This window comes from Gymnoscopelus microlampas (genome assembly GCF_963454915.1).
Source record: "Gymnoscopelus microlampas genome assembly, chromosome: 10".
NCBI classification, from domain to species: domain Eukaryota; kingdom Metazoa; phylum Chordata; class Actinopteri; order Myctophiformes; family Myctophidae; genus Gymnoscopelus; species Gymnoscopelus microlampas.
Window position 1 is genome coordinate 32758412 of NC_139947.1, and position 25549 is coordinate 32783960.

The 25549-nt window shown below is 39.4% G+C and overlaps 1 protein-coding gene across 1 annotated transcript in view; it reads right to left on the reverse strand.

Moving 5' to 3' along the window:
- pik3cd (phosphatidylinositol-4,5-bisphosphate 3-kinase, catalytic subunit delta) overlaps positions 1 to 24169 on the reverse strand; it is a 25031-nt gene extending 862 nt beyond the window's left edge. Inside the window, exons 1-23 of the mRNA XM_084068558.1 lie at positions 23889 to 24169; positions 21980 to 22174; positions 20517 to 20745; positions 19619 to 19848; positions 18172 to 18348; positions 17361 to 17516; positions 16680 to 16769; positions 15159 to 15380; positions 12395 to 12491; positions 11122 to 11252; positions 10610 to 10660; positions 10299 to 10466; positions 9700 to 9821; positions 8594 to 8737; positions 8233 to 8332; positions 6597 to 6763; positions 5939 to 6048; positions 5576 to 5654; positions 5178 to 5345; positions 4136 to 4259; positions 1840 to 1985; positions 1588 to 1720; positions 1 to 1447 (exon numbers count right to left, since the gene is read on the reverse strand). The exon at positions 1 to 1447 is cut by the window's left edge and continues 862 nt beyond it. Of these exons, the coding sequence (XP_083924684.1) occupies positions 1316 to 1447; positions 1588 to 1720; positions 1840 to 1985; positions 4136 to 4259; positions 5178 to 5345; positions 5576 to 5654; positions 5939 to 6048; positions 6597 to 6763; positions 8233 to 8332; positions 8594 to 8737; positions 9700 to 9821; positions 10299 to 10466; positions 10610 to 10660; positions 11122 to 11252; positions 12395 to 12491; positions 15159 to 15380; positions 16680 to 16769; positions 17361 to 17516; positions 18172 to 18348; positions 19619 to 19848; positions 20517 to 20745; positions 21980 to 22120 (3117 nt within the window). The 5' untranslated portion in view covers positions 22121 to 22174; positions 23889 to 24169 and the 3' untranslated portion in view covers positions 1 to 1315. The remainder of the gene's footprint in view (positions 1448 to 1587; positions 1721 to 1839; positions 1986 to 4135; positions 4260 to 5177; positions 5346 to 5575; positions 5655 to 5938; positions 6049 to 6596; positions 6764 to 8232; positions 8333 to 8593; positions 8738 to 9699; positions 9822 to 10298; positions 10467 to 10609; positions 10661 to 11121; positions 11253 to 12394; positions 12492 to 15158; positions 15381 to 16679; positions 16770 to 17360; positions 17517 to 18171; positions 18349 to 19618; positions 19849 to 20516; positions 20746 to 21979; positions 22175 to 23888) is intronic.
- Between the last annotated feature and the right edge of the window lie 1380 nt (positions 24170 to 25549).

Consider the following 25549-nt stretch of genomic DNA (forward strand, 5'->3'; position numbering starts at 1 on the left):
CACACACACACACGCACACTACTGCATCATCTCAAAGAGTGCATCTGATCCAGATTTTCATTTTTAGGCACAGTTAAATGTTCATAAACACAATGTATTAAAATATATTGAGCAACATCGAGGTCCCTATGCTATGGCTTGCCATTTTTTTCAGTCTCCCAATCTAGGCCTATTATATTGGACCATGGTATTACATGTCATGGTCTGGTTCCTGATTTCTATGTACGTCGCACCTGATACCTGAGGCAACTTCATTCTCCTGACACTCCCGTTCACATCATTTTAGAATCACAGAAACATCTGGAGTCTATTGTGGTGACCTTTGTTCTTCATACGATTAGCTGCTGTAATGTTGATGAACTAGGAATTCATGCTGATTCTACATTTGCACTGTAGCAAGAGATTAGGTACTGTAAATGCAGCGAGATATTTTGGTCTCACTATGAATCATGTCATAATTACGATAAAGAGTCTACTATTTTCTTAGAGATTTAGCTACTGATTAATCTAGTATAGGATTAATTCAAAATTACTTTCTTGTCTTAATATTTTAAAGTCATATTGGTCCAAAAAGTTTCAGGCACCTCCAAAGGCAACATAAATCAAGGCAGGATTATATATTAAAATAAGTAAAGTATCTTCCTTAAGTACCTTCAAAATGTTCAATGTTCAATGCATTGAACAGGTTATGTTCAATGCTCTGTACAAATACTTTAAAATCACCAGTAATCTCTTAAATTAAAAGGGAAAACAAAACAAGATATTGCGATGTTTAAAAGACGGCACTGCAATGCAAACATATAGAACCATCAGTTGATGTAAACCATATGAAAGACCGGAGGAGGACCGTTACTTACAGTGTATTAAACATCCTTCCAGTCCCTCTTTCAGCCATGATTAGGTGTTTACATAAGCCGGTGGTTTTCAGATAGGAGTTCCAACACATCAGTGTGCTACATTTATTTCCTATCCTTGCTGCAATGTCACCACTATAAAGGCATTTCACTTTGTAATGAATGATCAGTGAGTGCTGCTGTTTCCTTTCATCATGGCCTTGAACATCTTTGTGTGTGGATTGATAATCCACAGTCATATTATTATCTTTAGGTACCTCTAGTTGGTAGTAAGTTTATAAGAACAACTGCCCAGTCAGATGTAAACATGTTAACCTTCTTTGAATGGCATTAGTAACGATAAATATTTCAGTGCATCTTCTCCCCTTTTTGGCTCCAGAGATTTAAAAGCCATGCTTTTTGCATGCTCTCTTAAAGTGTCTTTCATTCAGTGTTCTTCATCTTTATGACACCATCATTGACTATATCTCTTTGGCCAAGGAATGCATCATCCAGTTCACCTTCGTCTTCCAGCTCTCCCGCAGCGCTTCGTTGAATTTAACTTTGAAATTCTTCAGTGCCTCTTCCTCTGATTTTCCCAAAGCTAAAGAATCCTTTTGAAAAGAAAACATTGTTACACTGTACTGTAATCATAATAATCATCATCATCATCATCATCATCATCATCACCACTGTCATTATCACAACCATCATAATCACTTCATCAACTCCATCATTAGATTTCATTTCATACCTTTAGATATTGGATATCCTTGAAGGAGGAGAGCTCAGGCAGGCCTGCTGCCTTCATCATAGCGAAGAGGTTGACAAACAGAGTCCCATTCCGACACAGGATCTTATAAGCCTTCTCACAGCATTCCCTGAACCTGACATCACACAGACAAACAAGACAAAATCATTTTCAGAGGCCGACACAGCATCCAATAACCTACAGACAGCAACATGGCATTTAAAAAATGATGACAGCGTTCTACAGTAGCTGTACCTCTCAAACTTCTCACTGTTGTTGGTCCTTCCTTGTTGGATGACATGGACGAAGTCATATGTCAAAATGAAAGGCACACGTTCCCTGTTAATCCCCAGTTTCCTCTTGAAGTTCCCCAGGAAGTGCCCAAAGTCGATGTGGAATAACTGATGAACAAAAGTGAGGAGCAATAAATACCAGTAGCCTGGTATCAGCTTCTATTGCTACTCAATTTAAATCTTCATTGTCTTGAAACTGAAATTTGAGTTGCTGTAAGGATTTCCAGTTGTTTTTAGCTTTTGTAACTCATTCTCTCTTGTGAGTATTTCCAGAGTAAGGGACCAGTCGAAATTTACAGAAGGGGGTCCCTGGAGGAAAATAGGGGAGGGTCATGCGTTTCTAATTTTAGTACAAGGGAGGGTCATGCAATTTTGAATTGATAAAATAGCGATTGATATGGGCACATTTCCTACTAATGATGACTCAACCAGGTAAACCTGTACAGTTCCCCTTGAAATTCTAACTCCCATTTCTGTGGAAGTATTTAAGGGAGGTTTTAGTACATCAAGGTAAATACAGGCTTTTATTTGATGTATGATGACGCATCAATGTTGTCAGTTACTTGGAAGTCGGATGTCTGACTCGGAGTCGGATGTCTGACTCGGAGTCGGATGTCCGACGTGCGTGTGTAAAACTGTCATCCTTGAGTTGAATTTCCTTTCTGTTGTCACGCACATTAACAGTATCCACTATCGATAAAATAAAATATAATACAAATCTTCACATACCTACATTACTAAATGCATGGTCAGGGACTACATGCAATACCTCCACGGACCACCAGTTGAAAACCCATGATGTAGCCAACAGTGTAGTCACTGTAGTTAATAATTATGGGATTCAATGGGTTTCCCACATGTAAGTTTAGAACACTGTCCATTCTGCTACCACTACAGACACTACACTGTGCATTTAGCAAGACTGACTACAGTAATGTTCTAATCAATGTGGAAAGCAAAACATTGGACATATTATCAGTTTTAAATGTCATGTTGTTGTATTTGATGGGGAGGGTTAGGGGTGTCAAGATAACACTAATTTCACGATACATACATGATGTTGGGCATATGATATCGATATGATACATTATTAATGTTCTTTTCTCATGTATAGTCAACATTGGCCATCATCTTTAGTTTAAAATAACAATTATAAAGCACTTTGAAAAACAATTACAAAGTGCTTTGTACACACAAATAAATACATTTGTGCAAGCTTAAGGGAGAAGTGAAGTTCTCACTAACTATAAACCCATTGTTTCAGAGGACAGATAGACACTAATATAACAAATATAATATAATATTATATAACACTGCATAACTATAAATCCACAAACCTCATATTTCTGTCATCTGGACTTTACGAACCAAGTGCAGCCTAGTTATTTCCAACAGCTCAAAAAAAATCTATAATACCAGATAGAGTATAATACCATGTAAACAATCTTAGATTAGATGTAGGCCTATTTGAGAGTGCAGACTGGCATAACTGCTTTGAGCATGTCACATTAACGAGAGTCAGCGAGCATCAGCTGACACACAACACCTCACCTCTGCAGTGCTTTAAACTAAAAGTGACTGGAGTCTGTTTCATTTCTCTCCAAAATATCTTGAATATGATGGATGACATGATTAATAATTACTGCGATTATGATAAGCTTTACATTTCGTATCATACACCATACAGTAAGAACTCCTATAACTTTCACCGGCAAACAAAAATAAAGAAAAGAAAAAATCTTGACAATACCTATCGTCACATTTTAATACCACGGTAGGCTATATCGTGACACAATATATTGTGACACTCCTATAGGCGGGGAGGGTTAATCTTTTTTTTTAATCACTTGGGGAGGGTCATTGATTTTTTTGTTTTAGTCGAAGGGAGGGTCATGGCATTTTAGATCAGGGAACATATATTTTCTCCAGGGGTACCCTTCTTTAAAAATCGACCTGTCCCTAACATTCTCCTCTGGCATATAAGCATTGTTTTAGATATCAACCCTGTAACAAGTAACGTAAAGCAGGCCAGGATTACTCAATGTCTGAGATTCGATGATTCTTTAGTGGAGAGGAAAGATGTTTTTTAAATCAACTTGTCACTATGTCATGTGCATGAAAAACAACCATATACATTCAGGATTAGCAACAAAATGAAATGAAGTGATTTATGCAGCTAATGTAAGGTCGCCCCCTTGTGGTACAAGGGGGCGAACAAACATTCCTATTGAGGAAAACATCTCAGTTAAAAATCTTACCTGTCCAGTTTCCCTGATCATAATATTGTCATTGTGACGATCTCCAATGCCCAAGACGTAAGTAGCTACACAGTAGCCAGCACAGGACAGTGTGAACTCCTCTATTGCTTCATCAAGTTTGTCCCTGCCAACAAATGTTTAAAACAATTGTTTAAAAAAATATATATAAGGTTTACATATATATATATATATATATATATATATATATATATATATATATATATATATATATATATATATATATATATATATATATATATACATATATATATATATATATATATATATATATATATATATATATATATATATATATATATATATATATATATATATATATATGTGTGTGTATATCTATCTATCTATATCTATCTATATATATATATATATATATATATATATTGTAAATAAGCACACAAAGATACACACATGCGCGCAAGCACACATTCACAGAGGGGTTCCTGAGGCCAGTAAATGATTGACTGCCCTGTCCTGTCATGGCTGCTCTAGACGTGCATGGGGTTTATTGTGTTCAGTCATTACGCTGTTCTACCATTTGCAGGTTCAATTTGGAGGCTCCTGCATTGCAGACTAATTACCAAGCTGTTCCGTATGGCAGCAGACCGGGCCTGACCTGGCATAGACACTGACTGAATCTGTGTTTTTCTTTTAGCTCAAATGTCTGACTGTACCTCATGCTGTTTACATTTCAGTCTAATAAAGTATTCAATGCTCCTGTTCTTGGAGCTTAATGCAATACTGAAGAACTTTAGACTTAAAAGCTAAACATTCACTTTCTAAGATAAATATAACATAAAAAAAATATCCCCGCAACAAGCTTATGGTTTCTTATCCAGTCTTATTTTGCTTGAATGTTGTAGACAAAATTCTGTATATATTTTGAAGTACACTTCTGAAGTCCCAACTACACAAAGACAGAAGTTCCCCATAGCTACCAGAAGGATCAATACTAAGGGTATAATTAAGGTCACGTCGCTGAAGCATATACGACATGGTGAAAATGACCCATGTTCTTACTCACTCGGGATTCTTGGATTTGAGCCAGTTGAGCAGAGCGTCCTTGTTGAAGGCAGCGGTGGCAGCGCTGTTGCTGTTGTTGCGTTGGATGTTGGCGATGGTGTCAGAGTTTTTCACGACCTCGATGAGGCCTGCCTTGTTTCCAGTGGACAGGCAGCCGTAGGGGATCATCCTGCAAGTGGAGAGAGAGAGACATGTTCACATTCGAATGACCACATGACAGGAAACCTGTCACTTCATGAGGTCCCGCAGACTCAGGTAGAAACGCTGCTCCACAGTGGTTCTCAAATTGTTTTATTTCAAGGTCACCCAGTTTGGTATGTATTTTTAGGCCACGGACCCCCCAGAGTGTACAAATAGAACTAAATAGACCCTTATGGCTAACAGCAGCATATACTGTACCTCAGATCCAAGCCCTCTTTCTTCCAGAGGTTCTCCATCAACCGGATCATCTGAAGGGTCAGCATGTCTTGTCGAAGATCTGGAGGAAGGTGCAGTAATGACTAATGAGTTAAGATTTAGTAAAATAACATGATTCTACACATTAAAAGGCCCAATCTGGGCTTATTTTCAATTTATAGGGTTATATTGACAGTCTGTATTCTCTGTATTTTCCCCACTATAAATCAAAATATACAGTACCAGGTCTGTTTTACTCCAATGTTTACGAACATTACCGATGTAACAAGGCCATTCTGTAGAAATTATTTTTTAAGAGGGATTTAAGACAAGTGAAACAAGTGTTCATCTCATCCTGTCTCTCACCATCCCCATTCTTGAAGATTATCCCCACTGTGTCTCCCTGGGTCGACCTTTTCTTGTACATCAACCACAGCGGCTTCATCTTAGAATCCATGAACCTGCATCTGTCCACGCTGCAACAGCAAACACTCATTACACAAACATGACCGTGTGTGTGTGTGTGTGTGTGTGTGTGTGTGTGTGTGTGTGTGTGTGTGTGTGTGTGTGTGTGTGTGTGTGCGTGCGTGCGTGCGTGCGTGCGTGCGTGCGTGCGTGCGTGCGTGCGTGCGTGCGTGCGTGCGTGCGTGCGTGCGTGCGTGCGTGCGCGTGTGTGTGTGTGTTGGGCTGCAACCTTCGATTTTTTCTCCACGATTATTCGGTCAATTCTTTTTTTTTGGTCGTGTGCTTTTGTTAATTGTTTTTATTTTCCATAAATCAACGAATCAAAGCAAAACATTTATAATAGAAAATATAATAGATAAGAAACATTTTAAAAAGACGATTTTCACCCCAATCTTAATTTAAAAAAAAATCTATTATTTCATTTAAATTGATTACAATGACTAGCTTGATTAACTCTTGCACCCCTACGTGTGTGTGTGTGTGTGTGTGTGTGTGTGTGTGTGTGTGTGTGTGTGTGTGTGTGTGTGTGTGTGCATGTGCGTGTTGCTCCAGCACATACTAGATCTCAGAGAGGATGATGCTGGGATTGAGAGGGGACAGCAGGTCGGACAGGGCCTCCAGGTAGGCCTCCTGTTTGATGCACAGCTTCAAGTCCTCCGCGGTCGTTTTGCAGGAGCCTGACTTGACAAAGTCACTCAGGGCCTTCATTTTGCTCAGGGCCTCGTTCTGTGTTGAATGGAACAAGTCAGGAAAATAATCACATTTCACACACCAGACTGGTGTACAGTTTATACAACCCATTATCATATTTTCACTGTGGTTTTGTTTTGATCATCCTGTTTGCTTAAATTATCTTTTTTTTTAAAGTGAACTTAATCTCTAAACTCACTTCAACTAAACTAAAGTAAACTAAACGTAATCTCCCATGACAAGAATTTAACTAAACTAATTTCTACCGAACTGAATAATTCCACCACACCATAGAACTGTTCAGAGAAAAGTTAACCGTTTCAATTGCATTTCCATTTGCAGAATGCTTTAAACCATGCCCAGTTGGCACTGTTTCATAACCATGCTCAGCGCAGCCAAACCAAACCAGTGGGAGTGCTTAATGACGCAGGTATTTAATTATTGGTTTTAGGCCCTGTGGTGGGAAAGCACTCTTGAGAATAAACACAAAAGGCTACTCCTAAAGTCTGACTATTTACTACTGCCAGGCAGTTGAGGACATTCAACGATACATTTCCAAATCCACAACTATTCATAGAACACCAGTTGTTGTCACCTATAGACACTCAATTGCATGTTATTACATCGTTGGTTACAGGCTATTCAGGTTCTCAATGGTTTTGTACAAACATGGACTGGCCCTCAGCAAAGCACCTCCATTCCAATGAAACTAGGGATCTGGTCAAGTCATATATTTATTTTGATCGGTAATGGCTAAGCCTGACCAATCACTGCGGTCCTTCTGTCATATACACAACTTTCAACAGGAAGACAGAAATGTGTTTACTGTTTGGTAGCAGCTAAACCAAAACAACTGACCACATTCTCCTATGTGTAAATATGTAGATCATTTGAGAGACAAGAAGAGAGACTGGAGAGAGTGGGGGGATAACATGCAGTAAAGCGCCTTGGGTCAGAATCGAACCAGGGTCAGCTGTGAGAATGACTATATCCTTATTTTTATGGTACAAGCAAGATGCAGTATAAAGCTTGCCTGGCCTAGCCAGGGGTTATTTTGCTGACAATCGATAAGTGTGTTCAGGTTTTAGTACCCAGCATTGGCTGTGTAATAGCGTGGGTGAAATAGGCTCCTCTTCTCCCCCTCTCACTCTCTCTCCCTCCCTCCCTCCCTCCTCCTCTCACAGTCCCTCTCTGCCTCTCTGTGGAAACACAAATGATAACCACTCGCAAAACACTGTCACAGAACAAAGTGGTGCGGTTTGGCCTCAGAATGGTCATGACAAAGAGATATTAAACTTGAACCCTAGCATTCCTATTCTGGGGGGGAACATTCGCCACGTTGCGATGCGTTGTGAGCTTGTAGATCAGCTATTTTCTGCGAAGATATTTCTTCTAAGAGCAACAAGAGGAGGGTGTCTAGTGTCTACTCTCTAGTAAAGAGCTGTGGGAGTGGTTAAGCTACTGAAATGAAATGAACTGCTTGTTGTAAATGTTTTGGTGCTTACCTGCTTGGTTAAGCCCTTGATGTGGCAGATGTTTCCCCTGCAGTAGGCCTCCAGAATCAGGCCAAAACGCAAACTCACTGACGCTACGTGCATCTCTGACCTACAGCAAAGATCAATGCTTCAGTCACATTTTCCACTCACAACCAGAGATGTCACAGCCTACTGTAATATCTTCTATTGGCCGACCCTTGACCTGAGTTCAAGGGTCAAAGAAATTATGTTTTATCAAGCACAGTAAAAACAGAACCTGCAAAAAACGGTATACTGTGTATGCAGTTGTTTAACATAACCAACCACATTTTTATTTTAGATTGCATAGTATACACATAAAAAAAAAACATAAAAATACAGAAAATCTGACCTGAGATGCCAAAAGAGGAAGTGTCCTATCCTCTTATTGGACAGGGCTCTGTCTAGTAGGAAAGTGGTGAGGTCACAGTCTAAGTAAGACTCATATTTCAAGACCTGGACAAGCTGCATTAAATACTGCAGTAGGTCATCATCACTGGAGACAAAGGAAAAAAAGATGTTGCTGTATATATGTGTCAGACTTCTGTGTGACATCTGTTCCATGTGACAGCACGCATGTGTGGATGTGATTTCCTGTGATTGTGTGTTTATGTGTGAAAGTTTGCACAGAGGGATTGTAGCTGGAAGTGTTTCTGTTTTAGCTGTATAGTAAGTAAGTAAGTAGTAGTAGTAAGTAGGCATGTAACGATTCACTCAACTCACGATACGATTCGAATCACGATACTAGGTTTACGATAGGATTTTTTATACAAAAATAATTTGCCAGACAAATGAGCAAAAAACCTTTTCACAAATCCAGTGTTTTCTTCTCTTTTTTTACGCGTCTTCTGTTGTTTGCATCACGTAATTCTTTTTTGTAAATCGATGTAAATTGTCACCAGTTTGAATCGATTTTAATCGATTTGCGATAAATCGTTACATGCCTAGTAGTAAGTATAGTAGGTATACTACTCAAGTATGTTGACTATAGCAGTGGTTCTCAAACATTTTCATGTCAAGGAAGGGCCCCCATGTGATTTGTCTGCGAACCCCCTTCTGAAAGGTTTTTGTGCCAGGTACCACCAGAGAAGATGTTTTCAAAATGATTCAATTATTCCAATTATTATTATTTTTCAAAATCTTTTGAAAATAGTCGATCTGGGGCGCCGATGGCCGAGTGGTTAAGGCGTGTACCACATAGGCTCTGATACAGCCTGACAGCAGAGCCCGACGAACTGTCCACTGTACTACCAAATAAAGGCATAAAAGCTCCAAAATATATATTAAAAAAGAAAAAAATATATAAAATAGGGTTAAAGTAGATAACTGTTCCTCATTTTGCTGGGGACCCCCTGGAACCCCTCTTTGAGAACCACTGGATATTTCCCAGTGAGGCACAGAAATAACAAAGGATGTAAAAGGTATTTAGAAAGAGTGGCAGCATTGTATGTACTGTACCTGAGCTTCCTGAGGCATCTAATAGTGAAAGAACGGACTGCTGGGTCTGGAAAACTGTAGTCTAAGAGCTCTAATGCATGGAGGGCGGCGAGTTCAGGCCAGTTTCTCAATAAACTCACCATCTGTGGAGAATCAAATGAATAGGGCTGGACAATATATCGATATCATATCGATGTCATGATACGAGCCTAGATATCGTCTGGGGAAAATTGTCGGAATGGAAGGAAAACGCTGACTGGAGAAGATAGAAGGAACCTGATAAGCAACTAGAAAAGGTTTCCGCATTTTGATTAATTCAAATGTATTTCACAGGCCAAAATGTGATGCCTGTGGACTGTTGTCTGTAGCTGAAAATGACTCATCACACAAAATGTCAGAACATTAGATGTTACATTAGATTGTAGTCAGTACAACACCAGAAAATGTATAGCAATATTATTTGTTTTCGCACTTTTCAACAATGTATTACTTGCGTGCAAATCCAATAATTCTCATATCCCTTATGGATTTTGAGATGAGCTGTTTGGAGAGTTGCATTGGTGTTGGGTGTAATCAGCGTAACTAAGCATTGTCATCAAGTGGTTTCACCTCTTACATACCTGCGCTACATCCTCTTGTTTATTCCACTTGGTGATGAGGAGCAGTTTGGACAGATTCTCCGGGTATCGTTCTTGGATATCGCCACGGAGCTTCCACAGGAGATCCTTCTCATCCTCAAAAACCTCTGTGTGGTTTTTGTTGTCCATTATCTCTTGGAGCTTTGTGTGCTATGGAGAGTGATGAAACCAAAGAATGTGTATAGAAATTAGTACACTGTAGTGTAGAATGCTTTGTGGACAGAAGAAATCAGTTATTATTTTTATTACTATTACAATAACAAAAAAGTAATATAACACATATTTCCACTTACTTCTTCTTTAGTGGCGACAACAATATCACCATTCCTCGCCATATGACTTGTCTGAAAATAGATTTTTTTTGTATTGTCCATTGGAGTAAAAGACAGAAATATGTATTTAACTCATAGACAGTCTCCAACATAAAAATACAATAAAAACATTATAGGGATTAAAAATAAAATACACCAATAAATAACAAGCATGACACAATAAAGTTAGAATGCACATTGTTGGACTGCGTAAGTGCTTCTTGTTAAAGGAGTAACCCCCCCCCCCCCCCCCCCCAAAAAAAGACTTATTTTCTTTCAATTTCAAATTATTGGCTTAGGAATGCGACAAAAACAAAATGATTCAATATACTGCAGTGGTTCTCAACCTATTTAATTTCAAAGACCCCCAATCACCTATCAATTATTTGTATTTACATTAATTTACTTATATGAGGTCAGCATTACCAGAAACTAATGGCAGAGGCTTGATTGCGTACATAAACAGGTATTTGAACTAGATGGGTATTCTGTACCTTGTCGAGTGGAGGGTAATAGAGAGGGTGAGGCCGGATGCTGCTGAAGCGAATGAGGAGTCCAGCTGCACTGTCAACATTGGGGTTCTTCTCTACTGTTCCCATTGGGTTCAACATTTCACTTTTGTCATCTGGGGATACAAAATGTGACATAGAACATTGCAATAAATGTTCTGCTAGAACAATAAAAAACTGTAGCAAAAATATTTCATTTTACATTTAAATAACACCAGCTAAAGATAACACAGTCATCTGATCTTAGCCACTTGAATCATAGCGTCTAGGGATGTAATGATTCACTTAACTCACGATTACATTTCCTGATACCAGATCACGCAAACAAAATCTCATGATTTGTCGTTGTTGTTTTCCTTTAATACTGTATTTTATTTATCTAATCTTTTCTATATCAAGTTAAAGAATGGTTCAGATTCACAACTTTACAGCTAAAGCCTAATTTATACTATAAAAACAAAACAAGGAGAGCGTGCGTTGAACAAGCAAACTAGATTCTGTACTTAAAAAGAGTATTGTGATTGACTGAATCGTCACATATTTGTATCGATAATTATAGGAATTGTTACATCCCTATTATGGGGCAAACCTTAGATGAAAAATAGAAGATCTACAAGCTCACAACACATCGCAATGCTACACGTTGTGAGCTTGTAGATATTTAGTGTAAAGGGACGGGGTCTAGGGTGGAGCACCGGAGGACTCCAGTCAACTAAGTATTGTTTTCTTTACTGTAGACGCGTAGATGTGTGGATGTGTGAGGTTCACAGTGACTGTGTGTCTCTCTACAGTGATGCCAGGTAGTGTGGGAGCATTGTGAACTGTGGTTTTGATCAAGTTGAGTAAATTTGACTGAGTGTGAAACTGCCCACCTGTGGTGTCGCAACAAACAAGGCAGTATCACAGTGTCTTATAATGAGTGTATGAGGCTGCTGCTGAGAGCTCAAAGAAGCTCCAGTGCAAGCCAGATGTTTGTTAGTGTTGGTACCCACCTGCTCTGCTGTGCTACGCAATGTTATGTATAGATTTATGTGTAGGGGATCCAAGTCAGTAAATTACATCAATGCTGTCATAACTAACCCTAAGTAGTTCTGTCAGGTTCTCGTCTAGACTGTGGAACCATTGGCGCACTTGACTGTATGTTCTTTTTATTGTATTTCTTATTCTGTTATTTCTATTTTTATTGTGTTGTGTTTTTGTTGTGATATGGATCTCCCTTGGGTCTGAAATAAATATTGAATTGAATTGAATTGAATACCAGGAACAGATGGCCATGTGGACAGGAGGAACTCTCCAGTCTTCAGCTGGTCCTTGTAGTCAAACACCATGGTATTCACCCAGGCAATTGGACAGTCCTGGTGGTAGTGGGGTGAGGGAGAAGAGAAAAAGAGTGACTCATATTTCTTCTTTTGTAAATCTACATTAATTTGAAATATATATTTTTTCCTTTTAGCCAGTATTCTCCTACAGAGCAACAACAGGATAGGCTTAAATCCCTTGATCATCCAACAGGGCTGCATCTTCTATGGTTATTCTATGGATTACTTTTTTATTCATTTGTTCGTTTTTGTTTTTTTAATACACTGTATCAATGAATTGACATGATTTCTTGATAAATTGATTCTTTAGTGTCAAGTAAATATAGCGAAAAAAGTGCATTGTGAATGGTAGATCTGCTATTTATAAAAAGCATATCAACTATAAATGATAAAATGATCACATAAACAAAAGGGAAATAATACATGCATGCAAAATCAATGTAAAAAACAAGCTATGATTTAACATCTGCAGAACATGTGTAATATTTTTAACCACACTCTGGAAAATCCCAGAGGGCTCTTCAGAATAAACCCACCAGTTTTGAAATGAATAACAGAATACAAAATGTCTTAGACACAACTCATTCTTGCACCACCCGAATGCACCTTGACTTGAAAAAATATTTCTGCTTTGGCTGAGGAATTCTTCAAAGAGAAAACATGTTGTAGACCATATATTAACAATGGGGAATAATTATATTATGTATGTCTGTTCTAAAACCCATAAACATGTAAACTTTATTCATGACTTTCTTTTGGATTTAAACAGCACAATCAAGTACTAAAATTAAAGACAGATAAAATAAAATGTATTACAGGGATACTTTGAATTGAATTATTCAAAAGATGGAAATTAATGGATACAGATTTGGGGAAATGTTTCTCAAGTGAAATGTCAACAAAAAAAAACAACTTAATTTATACTCAGTTGTACGACAGCATCGCTTACTGACAAGAACACATTTTCAAGCTAACGATGTGTTGTTAGCTTGCAAATCAGTTATTTTTGACAAGCTAGACAAGAGTGTAAATTAAGCTTAACCTGAACCAACAACAACAGATGAAAACAGAGCCGTTAAAAGATGTGAAACAAACAAGCAGCAATGGCCAAAATAGATCAACTTTCGTCAGCCTTTCTGGTGTCTGGCCGAGGGTACTTCTCCTTCGGGAAACAGAAGAGAGAAGTAGCTGAGAAAGCAGAAGCGATGTCAAACGATGCCCGCCAAAAACACACCTGGGCACTCGCCTCTCCCACAACAACAGCTGCTCTGCCTCAAAAACAAAACTGAATCAGCCATCACGATAAAGGGGGAAGTTGCTGTTGTTGTTGACTGTGCTTCAGAGTGTATAGAGTGTCAGGTCATGTGATGTCGAGCAAAGCTTTGGGCTTTGCCAACAGAAGCTTTATGTTCACTATTGATGGATTATTATTATGACACAAGCGTACAGTATATGCTCCATATATACATATATATACAGTATATACACACACACACACACACACACACACACACACACACACACACACACACACACACACACACACACACACACACACACACACACACACACACACACACACACACACACACACACACACACACACACACACACACACACCGCTACAGAAAAGCTTTATGCTACAACAGGAAATTAAAACGTTCCCAAGTGGTTCTAAAGAAGGCTGCCCTCTTTCGTTCAGGCCGACTGAAGCCTGAGGAGGACTACACCTTACAGGTCAACAGGATGTGGGGAGTTCATCTATGGTAGCCACCATCTCTGCCAGTTTAAAGTGAGTGAAGAAAATGTCTCTCCTTCTTTTTTGTTTTTCACACAGAATCTTATACGAGCAAATAAAGAGGAACAACAAGAACAATAGATGAAATTACATCGTTTTTTTTTTTATCTTAACACCTAAACCTTCCTCAGAACAGATCTGTGGAGATGGATAGCAGATTATCTTCACAGTTCACAGTACACAGTAGTCAAAGTTGAATTGCAGAGGGGCGGGGCCACAGCATATCTACATATGGCAACTGTGAAAATGCATTTAGAATTCCATGAAACGCACTCTGATCCCTTCCTTCCTTCCTTCTTTGGAGCAGTGACAAGATAAAAGACTAGAAGCGGATGAGACGTTAACCGCAGTGTTGCCACTGAACACACTTGCACAACCCAGACACTGCAGCAAAACACACCCACCTACACCAACACACTACACATACTACAGACCAGAGAGGAAGCATGTCTGTTTGTGATTGCTAATAGATTCACACCCACCAGTGAAAAACATGCTCGCTTGCTCACTCTCTCTCTCGCACACACACACACACACACACACACACACACACACACACACACACACACACACACACACACACACACACACACACACACACACACACACACACACACACACACACACACACACACACACACACACGTGCACGTACCACACACACACACACACACACACACACACACACACACACACACACACACACACACACACACACACACACACACACACACACACACACACACACACACATAGAGTTTGAAAACCACATGGTCTTAAGCAAATCGGTGTTGCCTGGCCGAAAATAACGAAGCAAAAAAGAAAATCTGTTATATTCAACTAGCGCAACACTGTCATGTGACAGTGTCATGTGTGAAATAAGGCTTAAGTGCAAGTGGACTTACAGCTTTCTTATTCTTCTTTTTGGTGCCTCGGGGCTTCTTGGCCTTCTCAATGACAGCGTAGAGGGCGAAGCACAGGCGGCTCATGCGTGGCAGGTCAGCCACATTGATGTCAAACTCCAGCTTCTGGTCCCACAGTGGCTCGGAGATTACTGCCACTTCTGAGCTTGTCACCACCTTACAAAGCAACTCACTGCCATGGAACAGTCCAGCCTGGACCACAAGCTGCAACACACGCATACATACAGCATTGCTTACACATTATCATTCACAGTTTAGGCCTGCAGATTGACAATACGCTTCAATCAGACATCACCATGAGCCTAGAATGATCATGTAAGCAAGAACTGACAGTGTACGTACCACCAGTAGAAATAAATAGGACACAAAAGCTCTGAAGATTGGTAGAAATATTTGATCTTATTAAGGTAAAAATCAAGAGGAAGCATATTAGACATGGACCAGGCATGACATGTGACATTTGTGGAAGTTTGCATGGTGGAAGATTTCCAAAGACTTTCACTAAGTGATGTAGTTCCTGTATCTTTCAAAATATGATTCAAAGGTCTGGTTGTTTATTATAAGGAGATCATGAATGTCTTTCGCTGAAGTGTATAGTCTGTCAAAAATAATAAACAACCAAGAGATCCACTTTGTTCAGACTCAAAATTAAATCTTGTGTGAGCAATAATGCTTGGCCCATTACCAGTTTTGATTCAAAGTCAGACTGGAACGAATCCAGCTTCACTAAATATATGAGTGGATACTCTCCCCGGGGATATTTTTTCAGACCGTGGCCTAGCCAACTGCAGCCATGGCTAATAAATTATGTGACGGGACAAATTTGCCGTGAGTCATGATGGGGCTCAGAGGCAGCAGCCGGAAGTGCACTTACACTTAATAAGCCACCTAAACAGTAACACAGTTAGTTATGAAACTGGATCAAAAAGACAAACACAGACACACATTAACCCAGATTTGTGCTTTCAATATTATTCTTGTCTGTCAAATTTGTAAAATATGTCCTGACAAAACGGAAGAACTTTGCAAAGGTCAGTGAAAAGAAGTGGAAAACATATTGTTGTAAATATCATTGTGTTCAGCATGCATGTGCCCAAAGTTTCTAACAGACATTTGCAGTGTACTGTAGTTTCACAACTTGAACAAACATAAAGGCAGTTTAAAGATAGGCCAGGCCCATAATGCCTATCTACAGTAGTAACGACATCCATCACTCTTATATAAAGACAGAAGTGCATTAAAGGCGAGACAGAGTGTGAATGCTGTCCTTTTCTAAGAATCTAGGCCCCACAATGAGACGTGAAAGTCAGATAGGCCCTCCCCACTTCCTGTTTTGAAGTTTCAACCAACCGCCTCGATGAATTATGGGAAACGTGTGGTCAGGGACATGTGACCCTGTCATTTACATGTCAAACGCTCTGTTCCTACAACTGAAATTGAGAAATTGGTAAACAAGCAAATGCTACTCTTCATTGAGCAGTAAGAAACCCACACAAAACCAACCTTCATTCCTTCATCCGCATTGACTCTGCTGCCCTGCACCAGATGAATGTAAAATGGCTCATTAATGGACCACAAAGATGAAGTGTTTTGCTGTTGAAAAGAGACAGAGCAGTGGATATTACATTTTCCTACAGTATATCCTTTTATATTTTCACTACATTCGTGTTTACAGTTTGGGCTCACAAAACAATTTCTATCATTACATCTTTGGGCAAAATGACGAAATAGAAAGGCAAAAAACATAGGATGGTAAAACTAACTTTAAAAATGAAGAGAAACGTATTCTGAAAGAGGATGATGCTGATTAAATCTATTTGTATCAGGATCCAAACGATCTCGTCTTATACTTGATTTACAATTGATGTATCTGAAATAAAAGTGAGACATATGTCGGATCATATGTCTCAAACTTCATAATGACTTACTTTTGACACAATCATACTTTTGACAGAACCCAGTAATCAATCACCCAAGCAGATGAGATATAGGCTCATGAAGAAAAAAAAAGAAAGTAAAAGGGAACAAGTAAATTATCAACATGCTACTACACAGCAGCAAGTTTGGAGCATGCCAAAGTCCACACAACAGACCTCCTGGTTGAGAAACAACAGATTCTCAAAAGACAGAGAGTCTTGTCCTGTTAATGAAACACGACTGTAGTTCAAGAGGCTAACCTCTCACCTTCTTTAGAGGCAGCGGTGGAGGTCTGTTTGAGGAGTGACTCTTGGAAACCTGGCTGCACAGGCTGTCCTGCTCCTCCTGGTATTTGGTGATGGTAGAGCGGTGAACCATGGTCAGATGGGGGTTTTCACCACTTCTCAAACAGGAGAAAATGTACTAAGGAAAAACAGAGATCCAGGGACACTGTAAACCCCTCCTCAGAATGTACATAGCATGTATTCAAAATTGGACACTGTATTCAAAATGTGATGCTTTTGGTTTGGAGTGCAGACAATGCAAACATTTTGATTTACTGTACTAGGCTACAGTGCAGAGTTTCCATATTTGTTTTATTTCTGCCATCTCTTCAGGGTGAACTGGATTTAGTGGAGTGAAGAGAAACAGAGAGAGATGGGGTGGGGGTGGGTACTAGTTGAGCCATCACTCAGTTCACTCTCAGATATTTCCCTGTCTCCAGATAGCACTGGTTGACTCCTGGAGGCTGTTCATTTGCTGTAGGTTAATGCAGTCAAAATGTAATTATGTGTGGTTGGATGCAGTTCCCTGCTGCAGGGCTGCTATACAGATATGAGTCATCCCTGCAGGTAGCTGGAGTTTCAAAATCAACAGCGGAGTCTACTGCCACCAACAAGCTTGAGTCACCCCACTCTGATCTGACAACAAATGACTTTCATTTCAAGACACAATACAGACAAAATACCAAACAGACAAAGAGTCAACCCTGATGATACACAGACACAGACAACATCCACCAAGAATATAACACTTAATTCCCCAGACAAAACAGGTCACTGTTGTTGAGGTCACTCACTTTGAACTGGCATAGAGGATGGCTCCCATAGATGTACTCCCACGTTCCGTTGATCTGTAAGGTATAGTCCTCAGGCTCCAGTCGCAATGAGCGAAAGACAGTGGCTTTCTTTTTGAGGGCAGCCTTCTTTAGAACCACTGGGAACTCCCGAGGATCCTGCTGTAGCATAAAGCTTTCCTATAGCAAACAAAATGACCACTTATAGTAACTCAAAGAATTGCGCTGGAAATGATGATATAGATATAAATATAGATATAGACAGACATAGATATAGACAGACAGACAGACAGACAGACAGACAGACAGACAGACAGACAGACAAAAATGTTCATGCAAATATACTAAATTGCAGACTGCATACTGTGCCCTCCTAGCCTGGCATTGCCAGAATATTTCACATAAATTCAAGCTGGTAGATTTGTCAGGTTTCCTGGCTAGTGTCCCTCCGACTGCATCATTATGCCATGTGTGTGTGTGTGTGTGTGTGTGTGTGTGTGTGTGTGTGTGTGTGTGTGTGTGTGTGTGTGTGTGTGTGTGTGTGTGTGTGTGTGTGTGTGTGTGTGTGTGTGTGTGTGTGTGTGTGTGTGTGTGTGTGTGTGTGTGTGTGTGTGTGTGTGTGTGTGTGTGTGTGTGTGTGTATATATATCTATATATACAATTTGAATCCTGCGCCATGTCGGTTGTCAGTATGTATGTATGTAGCCAGTGTGACGTAATCTCACGACAGCATGACATCACGCATGACATCACATCCTACCTATAAATTCTAGGATGCCGTCAGATCGCACCAGTTCGACGGCTTCCATAGTGGGTTTTGGTCATTGGAGAGGTGATGCACGTCACCTCTTTCTGATACTTTCAAAGCCTGCCGTGGATTTAGGAGAGCACAAAACTCTCTCTCACACTGTGAGGTGCCTGTAAGGTGGCACTGCAAAGTGAACGACGCGTCACGCTAGACGTTCGGGCCGCATAGCGGCCCGAACTTCTAGCCCGAACTTCTAGTATATATACATACATACATACATACATACATACATACATACATACATACATACATACATACATACATACATACATACATACATACATACATACATACATACATACATATATATATATATATATATATATATATATATATACACACATATATATATATATATATATATATATATATATATATATATATATATATATATATATATATATATATATATATATATATATATATATATATATATGAGAAGGTTTGTAGAGTGGTGTTTGTGGTGTGGGAGGGGGATTTCCAGAGGCTGACTTGTACCTAAAACCATATTCCAGAGTATGTCTATGCAAGGTAGAACCACAGGTTTCCCTATCAAAGGTTTTCTGTTTATTGTGGTTGACGCCCTATACTATCAAAAACCATTTGGTGTTCTCTGACTTACGGTACCAATAAAATACTCACCTCACATTGCTCAAACTTGACATTGATGAAGATCTTTTTGGCGCTTTTTGACATCATGCTCCCTGGCACCGGCTGGGAGCATGGCTCCAAGTCACATGGGAAACTATACTCCATCCATTGGTCCCATGGCAACCTCTGTCGCTCCAGGGCTTTCTCTTCACAGAATGTTCTCATATTGGTCCGGAACTCATTCACTTCATGGTTCTTCTGGGCCTCAAAATCATGCAGACCTAGAACATAACAATGACGCGAGTAAGTTCAGCCTCAGACCAATTTTTTTCCTAAGCCATTGGATGGTGGGCCAGAACATAATCATTGGCTAATATAAAAACTGGAACTGCAACAGACTGCTTTATATACAATAATAATAACTATATTGCTATTAAAGTTAATAAATACAGATTTGTGTGGTATAATTATAATATCTACATATTGACAGAACTGCATGTGTAATTAAATTATATAGGTGGAGATAGAAATGCTCGCATAATAAGTTTGTGCAGGCCTAATCCTTGAATGTTGTACTTAGAGGACATTTAGTACATTAAAACGTTGTTTTTTTTTACTCTCACCTAGGATAAAAGTATATTAAGCATTCTTCAGGTGGGGGTAGATTTTCTATTTGGACACCATAGCCTATATGTGGGACTGTCAGATATTGTACGAAATAATTTGCAGGGCCAGATATTGGCACTGCGGGCCCACAAAATTAAGAATTAATTAATCTTAGGAATAAATCCAATGTTGTACAATGACAAAGAAAGTAATACCATATATTTGTAGATAAAGACCAAAAACTACAACTTGGTCAGGTTTGCAGCTGCCCAGTTCTGGGATTGGGGTTTATGCTGCTGTAGTCTCCGAAATGCACTGTCCCTGAAGGCTGACTGACTCTGACCTTTGCCAATCAAGAGGCTGATTTGTGTGTTGGTGAGCTTCTCCACTCTGTCACCCTCCCTTGCCACCAGCCTCAGGACAGATATGAAGGGCCGGACATCACATATTCGCCTGGATTCTTCCTCTAGCTCCTCCCTCTCAGCTGTCTGGTTGATACAGGTAAAGACGTATGCATCGGGGTTACCCAGGGCCCTGAACAGGGGCTCGCTGCTGGCGTTTCTCCAAACCATCTGACAAGAGATGAAGTCAACAATAAATTGCAAGCACCAGAACCTTACCCTGTATGTTGTTGATACTGGTACACAGTGAAGAGTTTTGTCCTTAACATGAAGGTAACTGATGAAAACAACTGTCATCTGTCAAGTGAAATTGCCTTGTCAAAGTATTTCAGTTATTCTTCGGCTCAATATAAAAGTTTACCTTGAAGGTCTCAGATTTATTTAATGAGCTAAAATTATAACCACCTTTTGTAATGTAGCTCAATCAGGAAGATCTCTTCTCTCACACGTTCATATTGCACTTTGTTCATTGATGGTAAATCCCCCCCCCGAAAAATCCTTTCATCCACAACTTGAAGAAGAGCACTAGTAGCGAATCAGAATCTGCCAATCTGCAGTCAGCCAATCAGGCGATTGGCATCCGTCTTTAAATATCACTGCCTCTCATCGTCACGTTATTCTCTTTTCAGCAAGCAACGAGCAACCCACCTCCATCCCCCACAGCTCCACCTCATTAAAATACATTTTCGGGACTTGAGGTGGAAGGAGGTGCATCTGCACTGCCACCACCAACAGTCTCTTTTATTCAATAAAAAAACCTTTGTTTGCAACAACTTGATCTCTCCTTTATTGAAATGAGTGATGCTTCACAAATGTTTCAGAAGCATTCCTTCCTTGTCAATAAAGCAATCTCCAAAGACTATTTAATCTCTTAACAGCTTCCAAGAGTATCATTACTTACCACAGCTAAATCAAACTGACTTAAGTGGCAGAACGGTTGGCATTCAAACTGGCATCAATGACTATAGCAGCAGATCTACCTCAGCAAAGACTCGGACATTTATTTTATATTGTGGACAGAAGCTGTGCCTTTCTTTATAACAGCTACATTACCACATAACATTTAAGTCAATTTTGGCCTGTGTAGAATTAAAAGATTCAGATGAATCAATAATACCAATATCAATCAATGAATGTTTCACCAAATAAAAACATCCAAAAGTTATTATTGTAAATAATAACATTTAGCTACAGAGAGAATAATGTTTATTGCACTGTGCTTCAACATGTGATTGAATAATTAGAACAATAATAGGGTAAACAATACTATGCTAATTTATAATGAAACATGACACTATAATCTAAGTTCCACTGAAATACAGCATCATTTCTGGATATATGTTTTTATTGTCTAAAAGGCAATTCTGTTGTAAGTGGGAAAATGACCAGGGATGTAGGGACCTACCTTTTTGATGTTTTTGATGGTGTCATTACGAGACACTGGGAATTTGAGGAAGATACCAGTTGGCAGGAGGAAGTCCATCATGATCTCCTGGTCCCCCTCCTGCTCCCACTCCTCCTGCATCCCATACTTCCCCGGGGGCATGATGACGGCCTCTCATTTACCGTCAGCACCACTGCTGCTCACCGGAACTCCAGGCTAGCCATTCATACAAAGGCAACACAGCCAGGGGTTTGGTTAACACCCAGTATGAAATGTCCTGGCTTAGTTGTATCTATATGTGTTTGTGTGTTTGTGTGTGTTTGTGTTTGTGTTTGTGTTTGTGTGTGTGTGTGTGTGTGTGTGTGTGTGTGTGTGTGTGTGTGTGTGTGTGTGTGTGTGTGTGTGTGTGTGTGTGTGTGTGTGTGTGTGTGCGGCGCGTGTAAGTCACATTTACTCAAGAAAATATTTATGATAATAGGAATTTGATAGATTGTTAATTAATTAATTTTCATAGGACTATATTCAGTATTGTTTGTGCACCCAACAAATTGCATTTGCATTCTGCAATAATGTATTTACAGAACAGGAGAAACAGTATTAACTGAAAATGCTGTGCTTGGCTATAAAGGCCATAGTTTATGGGACATTTTCTTGCTATACACCTGACCTGATACATTTCCATATTTTCTGTTATGTCCTCTAGCAGTAGCCTACAGTTTAGATGCTATACATTCTAGAATAAACATGTAGGCTATTTATACAGTAGATTGAGGGCACTGCAAAAAAAAAAGCAAAATGGCTTATACACAATTATGTCACAAACTGTCAACACAGACATCCAACAAACAAGAATCATACAGGAAGGAATAACTGAAATTGGTCTGTTCTTGGCAAATTTTGACAATTATTTTTATGGACAGAAAACAGGAATGGCAAATGTAATGTCCAGTGCTATAAAATAACTCATACTGCATGCCTAGGCTACTTCATATTACGAAAAAAATACTTAACTTTTCAATTAGGTCAACATAGGCTATAAAGCCTACATTATATTGTCTTCAACTTATTTAGTAGACCCATTTTACTTAAGACGCCGTTTATAGAAGTTATAAACGTGTAAAATGTAAAGCCTATAAGCCAAACAATATTATACACATAAGACATTTTCTTGGTTAGCAACAACATGGGAAAAGATAGGCTATATCTCCAGTTAGTGGCATAGTAATACGAGAATAGACCTACTGTCTAATTGAGTCTTGTACATGTGTTGTCTTAGCCCTGGTCCAGAGCGTTAGTGAGTTCTCTCTAACGCCCTGCCAGGCGTGCTGCTCTGCCCATAGACCGAAGATTCCACTGCCGTGCGAGGTCTCAGTCTTTAGTAAAGAAATAAACAAAACTATTTCGCAACTCCCCGAAACAAAGGCAGTTTTGTGTCGTTGAAAGTCTATTCTCCAAGGTGGTAAGCCTCTCAGCACCCCACCTTCTCTGTATGCACTTTTTGTGCAGAAAATAAAATATGTCGGCCAGATGGAAATTCTTGTTTGTTATTCCACTGCGCCCTCTACAGATCTGGTCAATATAAATTACCATTAACTAGATCTGTAGAGGGCGCAGTGGAATAAATAAAATAAGTTCCGTCTGCGGACATATTTTATTTTCTGCCCAAAAAGTGTATTATACAGAGAAGGTGGGGTGCTGAGAGGCCCCCACCCTGCAGAATGGACTTTCAAAAACACAAAACAGCCTTTATTTCGGTGAGTAGCGAAATAGTTGTATTTATGTTTTTACTAAAGACAGAGCCCTCGGACGGCAGTGGAAATTTCGGTCTATGAGCAGAGCAGCGCGCCTGTCAGGGCGTTAGAGAGAACTGACTATTAAACGCTCTGGACCAGGGCTATATATAAGCAAACCTGTACCATCAAATACTTGCCTCCGCTTTACAAGCCTTGCTGTCGGTTATCTCTTCTTCATATTCTTCAATGAAGAACTGCACTGCAGTCTGTAGAACGTGGTGGTGGTTGTTGTCGTCTAATAATAATCCCTCCAAGGGACATAGGCTACCTATAGAAAATATAAGCCAAAAGTATGTGTTTACTTTGCCCAGATCTAACTGCACCACCGCGAATTTACAACGCAGATGAAATGATGTTTAGTGGTGTGGTGGCGCAAGACAGTGCGTTGTCATTCGAGTAAGGATGTTGCACTGGCTGCCTGTTGCCACTGAGCTCTTGCTCTTTCATCCCTGGTTAACTGTGAGGGGAACGTCTGAACTAAAGCCCTCCCCTCACTCTCTCTCTCTCTCTCTCTCTGAAATGAAAGTAAAACGAGCTCAATAATGTCCTACTCCTGTCCAATAATGTAGCCTACCTACCCTTATTGCCAGTGGTGGAAAAAGTACTGCAATGTTTAAATTAAGTAAACGTATCAATACTGCAATACAGAAATACTCTGTTAAGTAAAGTCCAGTATTAAAAATGTACTTAAGTAAAAGTGCAAAAGCATTGGTATCAAAATGTACTTTAAAGTACCAAAAGTAGAAAGTACTCATTATGCAGAATGTCCCATTTCTTGTTCAAAATGTTCAACACATGAACAAAATACACATGTTGTGAATTGTCATTGGCAGCTGAAATGTTTAGTGCCTATAGCTTGTTAAATAATTTGATATGCACCCAGCAATAAGAACTACATGAAGCTGGTTATGTTTAGTAGTAGGCTAAACATAAACACTGACACAATTCCCATGGAAAGTGGAACATAAACCACAATAGAAGTTTATTGCCTTAATAAAGAAAGGGGAAATGGAGGGACCAGGGTCATTGAAGGGCATGCGGTGCTATAAGTCATTTACTCTTAACTGCAAAGGAGTAAATTACATAATGTTGGTTGAACTTATGTTAAACAAAGGTATACGTTTTTAAAATATATGCTAAGCCTCGGCTACAAATACTGGTCAAATAAATATAACTGGATCATTGCACAATGACCTTTTAAAGTTTGGTTAAAGTTATAGTCCCTATTATACACATAAAAGTGTAGTGGACAATCACCAAAGAACTCCAACTTCTTTACTGAAAATGGTCTAAAGGCCATACAGCCATAAATGCAGTGACAAAACTCAGTCCAAGTTCTAAACATGCCAAAGTATTTGTGAATGTAACCAGCTGATGAAAACAGGAAGTAATTGTGAGGAAGAGAAATTTAGAGCTGCCATGAACCCGCTCTTTTTACTGTGGGCCAAAGCCACAGGATACACTCTTGGCCCATAATGACCAACAAGTGTCTTTGAGCCAGAGTAACTTAACTTTACTGTCAGCACAGCAGTAGTATGATACATTTGTATTCGTCAAGGGGAAGGTTACATAACGTGTTCAATCCTAAATTGTCTGTGTGTGTGAGAAAAACCAAAAGAGAGAGAGTGTGTGTGTGTGTGTGTATGTGTGTGTGTGTGTGTGTGTGTGTGTGTGTGTGTGTGTGTGTGTGTGTGTGTGTGTGTGTGTGTGTGTGTGTGTGTGTGTGTGTATATATATATATATATATATATATATATATAGTGTTCTCTTAATGAGTCTCTTGAAACATATCCAGCCC